The 12,730-nt window shown below is 39.7% G+C and overlaps 1 protein-coding gene across 5 annotated transcripts in view; it reads right to left on the minus strand.

Moving 5' to 3' along the window:
- Positions 1-12,730, minus strand: part of SH3D19 (SH3 domain containing 19) — a 176,733-nt gene that overhangs the window by 25,054 nt on the left and 138,949 nt on the right. For all 5 annotated transcript variants that reach the window (XR_013446517.1, XM_078069306.1, XM_078069305.1 and 2 more), the window contains 4 exons: positions 11,839-11,946; positions 7,130-7,242; positions 2,342-2,403; positions 731-995 (listed from right to left, as the gene is read on the minus strand). Coding sequence is in view for 4 of the 5 variants with exons in the window: in XM_078069306.1 (XP_077925432.1) it covers positions 731-995; positions 2,342-2,403; positions 7,130-7,242; positions 11,839-11,946 (548 nt within the window). In the remaining variant the exon portion in view is untranslated. The remainder of the gene's footprint in view (positions 1-730; positions 996-2,341; positions 2,404-7,129; positions 7,243-11,838; positions 11,947-12,730) is intronic.

Consider the following 12,730-nt stretch of genomic DNA (forward strand, 5'->3'; position numbering starts at 1 on the left):
TGATGGAAATGTAAAACAACATCAAATTATTAATTGCTGTCCTTGTTAAAAGCCACAGTCATATAATTGTTTAAAAAGTGAAAACAGTTGTTCTCCTTATTTTTATTTGTTTGGCACTTTATCAGGCTAACCTGACCAAAGTAGAGAGAGCACATCAGCTCTGTTTTCAAGTGTGGGAAATGGACAAATGTTTAAAGTCAAGAGATGAAAAAAAAATTTTTTTTCAAAGAGAACAAAATTAATACCTCAACGATCTTGATTATCGATTGAAAACTTCTAACCAGTGACTGTTAAATGGGCCATGATAATTAGGTTTACGAAAGGAGAAAGTAAGGGGGAAAACCATCCATCCTAATGAGGAATTCCCTTCCATTGCACTTTAAATTTTAGTCTGTGGGCAAGGTAGCTATATCAAGTTATGAACTGTAATATGTCAGAGCTACTCCCATCAGTATAGCCACTGGGTCAGGTTTTTCAGTTTCTGTTTGGTCAAGCCAGAGAGCAGGTTACAATCCCTGTCTGCCCTACTTCCTCTTCCTACATTTCTTCTAATAACGAAACCCTGCTTTAAAGACCTAGGTTTCACTCTGGCCTACTTATCTAAAGCCTTCTTTGCATCAAGAGGCAATTCCACATTTGGTCTCATCATCTTTTTCTAAGGAATAACGGATCTTTTATATACTTTAGGACAAATCTTTTGACCAGAAACATTTTTTAAAGCTACATTTACCATGTATTTCCTGTAGAGAGGGTGTCCTGGTTTGGGGCGAGGGGGCAGCACCGGATCTTGAGTTTTAAAGACTTGACTCTTGGCTTTCGAGAGTCCAGATGCCAAGTTACTTTGCTTTTTCTGAAGATCCATGTCAGAAGAAGACCGATTAAAAGGCAGTTTTTTACTGGATGCTCTGGTTGCAGAAAGTTTGGGGGGAGGTGGTCTCTCAGGGGCTCCCTTGGGAGGAGGTTGTCGAGCTGGTATAACTTTTCCATTTACAGGTCTGAAAGTCAACGTGGTAGCTATGAGTCCGTGTTTGATCGGTATTAGGGCCCTGTTTTATTCTTTCTTATTACACACACACACACACACACACACACACACACACACACACACAGCTTTCTGCTGGTGTAATATAATTTACTAAAACATGCAGGGTATGCTATTTTTGAGCAAATGACTGCTGCATTAAACATTATTAGAGGAGATGCCATGATGCTCCAGCTTCCTCTTATCTTGCACTAGAGATTCATTAGTTTCAGACAAACAAGGCTTTACTACCATGAGCTCTCTAAGGCCCCATTTACTCTGAAACACACCATGACGACTTCAGGAGACTAAGCACTTTCTACCAAAGTCTCAGATGAGAAGCTAATAATAAGTTATGAGGTGTATCTGATGGGGTCTTATATGTAATTAGAAAAAGAACATCAAACTCCCCCAATATTCGTGTTATAGGAATTATTATTAAAACCCTAATTTAGATTAATATAAAGAAAGCTAATTCTGAAAATGGGATAGGACAACTATTATTTTGAAAGCTGTCCCTCAATCCCTATGATAAGAATAATTTCCAACAAAGTAACACCTTCCGATAACATCATAGCTTTTTGTTCAAAGAGCCCTGGAACTCAGGAGGGCAGGTAACCTCTGAGCTCACAAAGCCTGTCTCCCTCTAGAGATACTTCCAAAATCCAGGCTGGTTTCTCGTAACAGGGAGTGTGCATGTGTGCGTGTGCACGTACACATTCCAGAAATGGAGTTGCTTTAGGTTCAGAAAGGAGTGTTGTTCATTTAATTGAGGAAAAGTAATAAAGATCCATGTTTGTGCTCTGTGAGTTGTTGGATTGTGTGAAAAGAAAGAAGGAGCAGAGATTCCTACAACTGCCATGGGAAGCAGACTAGAGGCTAGTGGTCTGGGTGAATTCGTGAGTTCAATGCATCTCCAAAATATCTAAGACCCAAAACACTCAGTTTTGTTTAGTTTGTTTTGTTTTTAAAGATTTTATTTATTTATTAGAGGAGAGAGAGAGAGATCGAGCCTGATGCGGGGCTCGATCCCAGGACCTCGAGATCATGACCTGAGCCGAAGGCAGATACTTAACCAACTGAACCAGCCACCCAGGCGCCCCAATACTCAGTTTTGATGATAGAAAAGAGAGTCCAGTCTCTGAATCATTAGTTTTTATCTAATTTACCCTTTTTTTTTAGTTTATTTATTTTTTTAGTACTCTCTGCACTCAATCTGGGGCTTGAACTCACGACCCTGAGATCAAAAGCTGCATGCTCTTCTGACTGAGCCAGCCAGGCAGCCCTTTACTTTTTAAAGTTTTCCCACACTTCACTTACCTTGGTGGCAACCTTGGGGGTCCTCGCACAGAACCTCCTGTTTGACCCGTGTGGTCAGATTCCTACAATTACCAGAGAATGCTCTTTAGTTAAGGTTAATCTGAAACAGGAGCTTGTCAAGAGGAATTATGGACAATTTTTTGGCTAGATCTCTAAGGGGAAATGTAGCTGAGTTACAGAAAGTAGCTTAAGAGTTTTTGGTCTTAAGCAATATTAACTCATTACTTCTTCCTACCTAAGTTTTCAAGTCCTTATATAAGTGAAACCAGAGAGGAGACCAGGGGGTCTGCTGCTGTGGGCCGTAGCCCACCCGAGGGTACCATGTGGTGATGCACCCAGCACATTCACAAGGTATGAAGGATGCTGCTGAAATCATACACAGTAGCAATTTAAGCAGGCACTGTGGGGAGTTAAAAAAAAAAATATATGGCCTTTATTTATCCCATGACAACACGTAAGATATGCCCTGCTCCTCAGTTTAAACATATAGTACGTGAGGTGGTGATTAGTTTGTTTTGCTTTCCAACAGGCAGATCTCTCATCACCAGGTGGTTTATACTTTGTGCGGTGGCTTTTGAACTAGGAGGAGGTAGAACATAAAAGGAGCTGAAGGGATGGCCTAAAAGGAAGGTATGTGAAGAGGAACAGAAAAAGGTCCAAGAAAGCAGAAAAGGTAAAGGAGTATAACTCAAAAAAGAAAAGACAGGTAGAGCAGGAGTGTATGAGCCTAACAGCAGAGGGGAGAAATTGGAAGTGTGGAGAACAACAGGAAGATTTCTTTAGGGTAAAGGATTCAAACTGTGCTGTTTCAATGGGTTCTTCAAACATGGTGTAGCCCAAGGATTGGGAAACGAGTATAATACATGGGAAAAAAATGCTAGCCCTTTAAAATTACACTGCCTTTTTTTGTAAGGAAGATTGAACTGTCGCTTGGGGTTCTTTGGGCTAATTTAGACTGTTTTCCTCCTTCTCACCTTATAAATGAGTTAAAACTCACTTCCATGGTGTTTTAATTCAAACTGAATATTAACTTTGCCTTAAATACCGAATGATTAATTGCCAATAACTGCGATCATTTAAGTATGTTTCAAAATCCCATTTTTAAAAAACAAATTAAGCTTGCCCTTAAAACTTGGTTTCACTAATGAGTTCAGTTAATGTAGTGAGGTGAGTCACCAGTGCATAAACCCTGCAATATTCCATAGTCTAATCCATGCCTTCTAAATACACTGCTGCCCATATTCCCCCCTCACTGACAAATACTGCTATGATTTTGAAAAACTCACTCACATCTTTGGCCATCTTTAAGATTAACAAACAAACAGAAAAACAATCTAGCAGATAGGCAAGAACTCTTACTGGTTTTCTCAAAATTACAGTTGTTAGATAATAATTAAGGGCAAATTAAAAAAATATAGATGTAGAAATTTGACGAAGTTATAGGTGATGTACTTTAATAACTACACACCAGAGAATCCTAATCTTGTGTCAAATACTAGCTGTAGTTTTCTCTCAGTGGTGTTATCTTTATGGAGGATCTTAAGTATCTTTTTAGTTTCTCAAGTTTTCTAAATGAGAAAGTTTTAATTCAGAAAAAAAGCAGGGGGGGCGGTGGAGCGCTCCCACCACCCAGGAACGTCGGGGCCACTGTAAAAGGCACTGCTGTGTCCCACACACGTAAATACTGAGAAGAGAGGAGTGGCTCCTGAGGAGGCCATTCTCTGCTAAAGTCCAGCTTTGTGCCCGGGTTCTGCCAACAGTCTTTGGAAGATTACTGATTAGGGATTTCCTCCTCTTTAATACTCCACACCTAACTGGAGCCTCTCTGCATCTGCTTTTTGTAGTTTTCTTTAGCTCTGACATCTCTGAACTTTGGCTTTTGATGTGTTTGGATAGGCATTTTAGTTCTCGGCAAAGTTGGGTCTTTCTGCGTGTACTGTCCCCTGCAAATGCCATCTTTTTGTTCATCTGCTTTGGAAGGGCTTCTTACACTCTAACTTCAAAATAATTCCCCAGTTTTTTGCTGAATTTCCAAAGACAGGAGGTATTCTTGTCTGTTGGAATTACTGAGCAGCCTCCACAGATGTTCCTTCTCTTCTTTCCCCAGGAACTGGTACCACTTCTTAGGTCCTGAGTTCAATGGCCAGCGTCGGTGCTACCACCTGGATTCCTTATACATACCAGGTGGTGTCTCCTGACTCTCCTCCTGCACCGGCTGGCAGCCTCCTTGAGAGAAGATCTGGAAGCCCTGAGTTCCCACGGTGAGAACAGGGGACACAGAAGCATCTGCTCCTGTTCCAGGGGCTCCTAATGTTCCTTACCCTAGAATCCCTTGTGAGATTTTGTAACACAGTCATCTTGTCCTACGATGGAAAGTTCCCTGGCTCTCAAGGCAGGAGAAATAGTAGAGAGTTTTCGTCCTCTGTGTCTCATCAGAAGACACAGTTGGCAAAGACCAGGCCTATCCTCATGGGTCATTACACTGGTGAAGTAGTCCTCCTAGAGATCCTCCCCGATACCTGAAAGCTTTATGGTCTCTGGTCTACTATTCATTCACTAATTGTAATTCTCAAAGAAAAGGAATTTCTCAGGCATAGATTTGACTTCCTGGCCCTAGAAATCTATATGTGTGACTTTAGCCAACTCATTTCACTTGTGGTCTGTTTCTTATCTCCTCTTGCTCTATTTTAGACCCAGTATGTCTCTAGAGTACAGCACAGAATGCTTTGGCCCTCCTTCATAAACAGTGTAGGACAGGATTTTCCTGTTCATGTGAGGTACAATTATGATTATAGTACCTCTCCAAATGGTTTAGTTTATTCTAACTTCCTTTTCTTGTTTTTCTAAAATGTGGGAGTTGCTTTGTGGTCCGCTTAACACCAAATGTAATAATACCTAATATTTTAATAGAGCTTTATGGTTTACAAAAGCCCATTACATGACTTCATGAATGATATATATGCCTGCTCATCATCCTCTCACTCTCCTTTACAACCCTTTAGAGTAGAAGCCAGTAACCTTCTCAAGTAAATTTTCCTCCACGGAAATTTGGGATTTTCTCCTATTCAACAACAGTATTGTAAGGACCCAGTCATTGCCTTTTGGGCTTTCTTGGCCCAGTTTTAATAAAAATTTATTACCAAGTACTTTGAAAATGCAAATGATCACTAAATTTTAGTTCAGCCTACAGGAAAATCTCATTAACTTGATATTGGCTAATTTAATTTAATGTCTCCTTCAAAGAAATATCTTTTCACTAGATGGTTAGATGGGTTTGCATGTATAATAAGCATAGTTAATGCACAGTGTGAAACTATTATGAAATTTGAACTGAAAATTTGGTTCAAAGACATTAAGAATTCGTTCCTTTAAAAAATTTTTAATTTCGCTTTTTTTAAAATTTTTTATTGAATAATTAATATATAATATTGTATTAGTTTCAGGTGTACAACATAATGATTTAGTACTTATATACATTATAAAATGGGCACTACAGTAAGTCCAGTTACCATCTGTCGCCATACAAAGTTGTTACAGTATTATTGACCATATTCCCAATGCTGCATACTACACCCCCATATCTTATTTATTTTGTAACTGGAAGATTGTACCTCTTAATCCTCTTCACCTATTTCATCCATCCCAAGCCCCCATCCTGCCACCTCCCCTCTGGCAACCATCATCAGTTTGTTCTCTGTATCTATGAGTCTGTTTCTATTTTGTTGTTTGTTTTGCTTTTTAGATACCACATATAAGTGAAGTCATACAGTACACTTGTCTTTCTCTGCCTGACTTATTTCACTTAGCTTAACACCTTCTAGGTTCATCCATGTTGTCACCAAAGGCAAGATTTCATCTTTTTTTGTGGCTGAGTAATATTTCATTGTACATATATAGCACATCTTCTTTACCCATTCATCTACTGATGGACACTTAGGCTGCTTCCTTATCTTGGCTACTGCAAACCATGCTGTGATGAATACAGGGGTGTATACGTCTTTTTGAATTAGTGTTTTCACTTTTTTTTTTAAGTAAGTACCTAGAAATGAAATTGCTGGATCATATGGTAGTTCTGTTCCTAAATTTTTGAGGAACCTCTACACTGTTTTCCACAGTGGCTGCACAAATTTACATGCCCATCAACAGTGCAAGAGGGTTACCTTTTCCCCACATCCTTGCCAACACTTGTTAAGGAACTTGTCTCTTTTGAAACAAACCTTAAAAGATAATCTAGCATATGGGAATTACAAACAGTATGGGGAAATGGTATTGTGGTTGAAAAAAAAAAAATATATATATATATATATATATTTAAAACTTGTTGACTACCATTGTTAACAAGTACATGGTAAAGTACTATTTTTTAATTAAAAAATAATTTTTCCTTAAATTTCAGATGAACAAATTCTCATGGTAATTATCTTAAAATTATGTCACCAGTTGGGTATTTTAAATAAAAACTGATGACTAAGTCTATTTCCACAAATATTAAAGGTTTTTAGAGATTTTCAATAACTTCCTCATTATTAGTGCCATATAAAAGACAATGTCATTATATCAGTATAGGACAAATTATTTTATGATGAAGTACAATGAACTGGCTTAATTCTTTTGTTCTACAGGAACTTAAAAAAGATTGAGCATCACATTAAGTAAGTATGTGGGGCTTAGAACTGATTTGCAATAAAGGTCTTTATGTGACCAATAGTAAAACAATTCAGACATCATAATTTAAAATTAGCACACAGCTTGGTCTTCGATCTAAGACAATTTATAAGGACGACTTACCAAGTTTCTAGTTTTGTCAACAGAATTGAGTTTTCCAGATACCGTACTGTAAGTGTTTCCAATAGGTTTTTCAGTAGGGAGAGGAGGTGGGCTTTGTAGATCCTCATGTAAACCTGGAAAAACAGCAGTAATTCATCAATAATTTCTGGCCTTTGGGGATTCTGAAAGATTAAATGATTGCAGCTTGGTTCCTTAGGAAAAAGGCTATCATAAGAGATCCGCACAAAGAATGGACACCTAAGTAAATGAGAAAAAGCTAGGAAACCTCAGAAAACCGATGGGTTAGGACACATCGGTTAGTTTCACTAAATGTTGTATAGAGTAAAAATAATACTAAATAAATGCAACAGCAGCTAGCATTTTTGAGAACCTTCAATGCACCAGGCACTAAGTTAAGGCATTTCGTTCATACACATTTCTCCAGCCGATGTCTGTCTATGTGCTAGATCTGCACAGTTCACTAGCCAGTCGTCACATGTGGTGATTTAAACTTAAATCTTAAACAAAATTAAAAACTCAGTTCCTCGGCTGCACAAGCTACATTTCAAGTGCTCAGTAGCCACATTTGGCTAGCGGTTACCATAATGGACAGCACCGTTATGGAACATTTCCATCTTTGCAGCAAGTCCTATTGGACAGCACTATGCTAGATAATAACTTACCTATTTTACAGATGAAGAAACCAAAGCTGGGAAGAAAATAAATAAGCTATTCAAGGTCTTAATGCTAGTAATTGTCGGATCCAGGGTTTTGAACCCTAGACCCTGTGCTCACTATAATACGGAATGGTGCTTCTTAATAAGCTGCGTATCCAGACTTCCCCCACCCAAATAGTTAAGTGTGTTTTCTAATTCATTAGTTCCAGATTAATGGACTTAACTGCCTTCATTTTAACAAACAATATCTTTACATCCAAACTACATCCTTAACTCAGTGATAGTATACCCCCCTAACATATTTTATTTTTTTAAAGATTTTATTTATTTATATATTAGAGAGCAAGACAGAGAGAGAAACAGCATGAGAGGGGAGAGGGTCAGAGGGAGAAGCAGGCTCCCCGCTGAGCTGGGAGCCCGATGTGGGACTCGATCCCCAGGACTCTGGGATCATGACCTGAGCCGAAGGCAGTCGCTTAACCAACTGAGCCACCCAGGTGCCCACCCCCAACATACTTTAAAAAGAAGAAAAAGATCGGATTTCATTAGTGACAGCTAATTAAAACCTGTGTGCAAAATCACTTGGAGAGAGGACTATAAGATACTAAAGGAGGTGAAAGCCACCTTTTACACAGATTTAGACACTTAAAGGAGATGGGATTTTTTTTCATTCTTTCAAAGGAACGCTCTCTGCTCTCATTTCACATGAAACACCTATAAATCAGAGGATAATTTGTCAGGTTCCTATTTTATCTACAGGCAGGAAAACACTCTCTAAAGGAGGAAAATACCCATACCAGCTACTAGGAAAACAACGATGTGGAGACAGGCAAGCATTTTTAGTGAGAGGCAGGGCTGCTCTGGAAACGAAGACACACAGGAACATTTAAACTCAGTTGCCATCTTGAAGACTCTCACTCTGGTACAGTTTTCTTATTTTTTTTTTTAAAGATTTTATTTATTCGAGAGAGAGAGCACGCACATGAGAGGGGGGAGGGTCAGAGAGAGAAGCAGGCTCCCCGCGGAGCAGGGAGCCTGATGTGGGGCTCGATCCCAGGACCCTGGGGTCATGACCTGAGCCGAAGGCAGATGCTTAACGAATGAGCCACCCAGGTGCCCCAGTTTTTTATTCTTATAAGGAAATGATATATCACTTAGGATACTGCATTGTTGTGACAAACAATTAAGGGTACAAAGTAGTATTAATATGAAAGTAAAGAGGAAATACCTTACTGGCAGGATGGGACATAGGGACTATCAAGTATGAGCGTGTGGGGTAGGTGGAGATTTCCAATTTCAAATCATGTGGTCAGTAGAGGTCTCAATGAGAAAAGTGGAATTTGAGCAGACTTGAAGGAATGGTGAAGGAGGGAGCCATGTACCTATCTGGGAAAAGGACATCCTAGTCAGAAGAAACAAGTCTCAAGGGGAAAGAACTGACAGGCTCACAGAAGACGAAGGAGTTTTGCACCACAAAGCTATTCCTTTCTTCACTTGACCATTCCAAGTTCTTCCAACTTTTCCAAGTTCTTCCAACCATTCCAAGTTTTTCCTCCTCCACAGCACATATGAATTGCTTAATAACTGTAATAATACAGTGCTGGGGAACTGGTTTTTGATATAAATAGAAATAATGCTCTAGAAACTGACATTTCAGTTCTTTCACATACAGCAGTTAGAATCCAACTTTCTAACAGTTCCCGGAACTTTGTCAGAATAATAAATAAAGGTGCTTCCTCAATATATCCTTTACAGGATTCCAGGACTATTAATCCAATTTATAAGTATGCAGACAAGAATAAACATAGTAGGCCTGAGGCTACCTATGCTTAGAAAGGCCTGCTTCAAGGGTGGGTCCTTGCTGGCATCTGGGAACTTGGGACTTTGGGAAGGTTCCCACCATCCCCAGAGCTCATAAAGCGAAAGAATTTGGCTTATGCTGAATATCTGCTTTCCTTCTGGGAATCTGAAATTTTGGAACGTGCCAAAATTCCTAGAGGTGCCTATGTGACCAACCCCTAATAAAAACCCGGGGTATTGAGTGTCTAATGAGCTTCGTTGGTTGACAACATTTCACCTGTGTTGTCACAACTGGTTCCTGGGGGAGTTAAGTATAGCTTTTGTGATTCCCTGGGAGAGAACACCTAGAAGCCTGTGCCAGGATTCCTCCTGACTTTGCCCGATGTACCGTTTCCTGTTGCTGATTTTGTTTTGTATACTTCTGCTGTAATAAATCACAGCTGTGAACATAACTAAATGCTAAGTCCTGCCAGGCCTCCTAGGGATCATCAAACCCGGGGGTCTTGGGGACCCTGATACAACAGGAGAATAAATTTAAATGTAAAACTTGTATTACTTAAAACCTACATGAGCTTCGGGCAATATTTATTATCATCATATTTCACTATGCCTGTTAAAATCCAGAATACATTTTAACAAGGTAACAGCAAGCAGGCAAACAACCCAATGAACTATCATCTGTGATACTTATATAGCCCACAAGGGCTATATAATGATGTCAAAAGAAATATACCACCAGTTCTTTAATATACCATATAACCTCCTAAAAAGCGAGAACCCACCAGAATTTGGCACCCTTGACTTTTTCTCCTCCTCATTCTTCATAGTAACTCAGTTTAATCTTCTCACCATGTGGCTTAGAGCCATCAGTTAATAATAAAACACTCAAAAGATCAAAACCAGTGTGATCGCTCTGGGTAGTTTTTTATAGAAAAACCAAACCCCTGAACGAAAGGGGTTTCATGGCATTCCAGGGTATGCCTGCAAAATACCTGGGGATGCTATAGACAGGTGAAGGACGACGCTTGATCTGCTAGTAGGAGGAACGGAGTGAGAGGTTCTCCTGTTACATAAAGGCAAGGATGCATCTGGACTATGCAAAGGCACTGAATGAAATGAAACGATAGCAGAAGCTCATGGCGAAAACTGTGTGATCACTCCGAGCAATGCTAGGAATGGATTTGGAACCCACCATACAAGCATGTGTGTGCACACGTACACACACTTTTACACATACCTTTTAAAAATCTTCAGGGTCTAAAATAAATGGGATTGGCCCTCTTGGCTTCTGTCTTACAATAATATCAGATTTCTTTGCAGTCCTTATAAAAGCTCATATGAAATTTCATTTATTGTACCATTAAAAAAATCAAGTCAGGAAATAATATCAAAATGGAGTACTATGCTAATTTTAAAAAATTTCATACATTATTACGTTTTTATAACTCTTGGTTACTGCTCTTCACACAATTCATACATCCTTATGCTTAGATTATGCTGGATCCAGACAGACACATACAACTTTATTTGCTATCAGTTTCACTGAGTTGACCTCTGAACGACGTGGGGGTTAGAGGTGCTCACACCCTGGTGCAGCCAAAAATCCACATGTAACTTCTGACTCTCCCAAAACTTAACGACTAAGAAAACCATAAAGATAATACATTTATAGTACCGTACTGTGAGAAAATCTGTGTATGAGTGGACCCACACAGTTCATACCTGTGTTGTTCAAGGGTCAACTGTACCTTCCCACCATCTTTACCTGGAACACTAGCCGGATACTACAACTGTTCTGCTTCAGTCTCCCTCTATTCTCTCTGCCTCGAGACAGTGGTATAGACGATGAAATCCACGTTTACTGTACCAACTGTCTAAAGAACTGTGACAAAAGAACTTGTTTTTTATTTATTTTTTTAAAGATTTTATTTATTTATTTGACAGAGAGAGACACAGCGAGAGAGGGAACACAAGCAGGGGGAGTGGGAGAGGGAGAAGCAGGCTCCCCGCTGAGCAGGGAGCCCGATGCGGGGCTCGATCCCAGGACCCTGGGACCATGACCTGAGCCGAAGGCAGACGCTTAACGACTGAGCCACCCAGGCGCCCCAAGAATTTGTTTTTTCAATCTCCTTTGACTATAAATAATAACAAATGGCCAATCACACATAATTTCAAAAGCAGACATTGACAAATTAATATATATTTCTCCCAGGCTCTTGGAAAAGCAAAGAAAGAAGGCTGATTAGTGCTTACATTTTCCTGGTTTGGCTGGAATTCGAATCACAGTGGGCTTCCTGGTGGGTGCTGGTTGAACTGCTCTTTCTTTTGTTGGTTCTGTTTTTATGGGGAGCTGAAAGGGATCTAATGAAAAACAGTTTATTTTGCATGTTTTAGTTAACACGGATTCAAACAAAAAACCTCATTCATAATTAAAGAGTCATATTTTCATGCCCCAGGGAAAACTATTCATGGATAAACAAAATCTCAGTTTGCAGAGACAAAAACAAAGTCGGAGCTCATGAAAGGAAATAACTTGGTGCTCTGTAAATAATTCATGTGGCTTTTCTTCCTCTCTGATGAGAGATATCCAGGACAATCTAGAATTATGTAGAAGCTATCTTTCATGGGAGTACAATCATTTCATAAGTGTCACTTGAAAATGAGGGGCAATTGAAATGAGGACCCAATTTCCCCCCTGTTGTGAGGCCTCCCAGATCCCCCAGAAAAGGTCTTTTCTCTCCCACACTCCTGTGCCTGGCCCAGAAAACTGATCCATAAGGCTCACCAGGAGCCCCTATCCTACCCAGCACCGTGCCTGAGCGTCAGTCGTTTAGTAAAACCACACTTCAGTTAACATGAAAATGGAAAGTGTTTTATCCTGGAAATAAAATAAGACATCTTCCTTCAAACATTTAATTTAGGGGCAAGGCACCGGCTTAGCATTTCTCCATCTTAACGGATTCATTTAAAATTGACAATATATGCTCAGAGAAAGTTTTTTTTTTTTTGGTAAAGATTTTATTTATTTATTTGAGAGAGAGAATGAGATAGAGAGAGAGAGCATGAGAGGGGGGAGGGTCAGAGGGAGAAGCAGACTCCCTGCCGAGCAGGGAGCCCGATGCGGAGCTCGATCCCGGGACTCCAG

Source organism: Halichoerus grypus, chromosome 3 (genome assembly GCF_964656455.1).
Source record: "Halichoerus grypus chromosome 3, mHalGry1.hap1.1, whole genome shotgun sequence".
In the NCBI taxonomy this organism is placed as follows: domain Eukaryota; kingdom Metazoa; phylum Chordata; class Mammalia; order Carnivora; family Phocidae; genus Halichoerus; species Halichoerus grypus.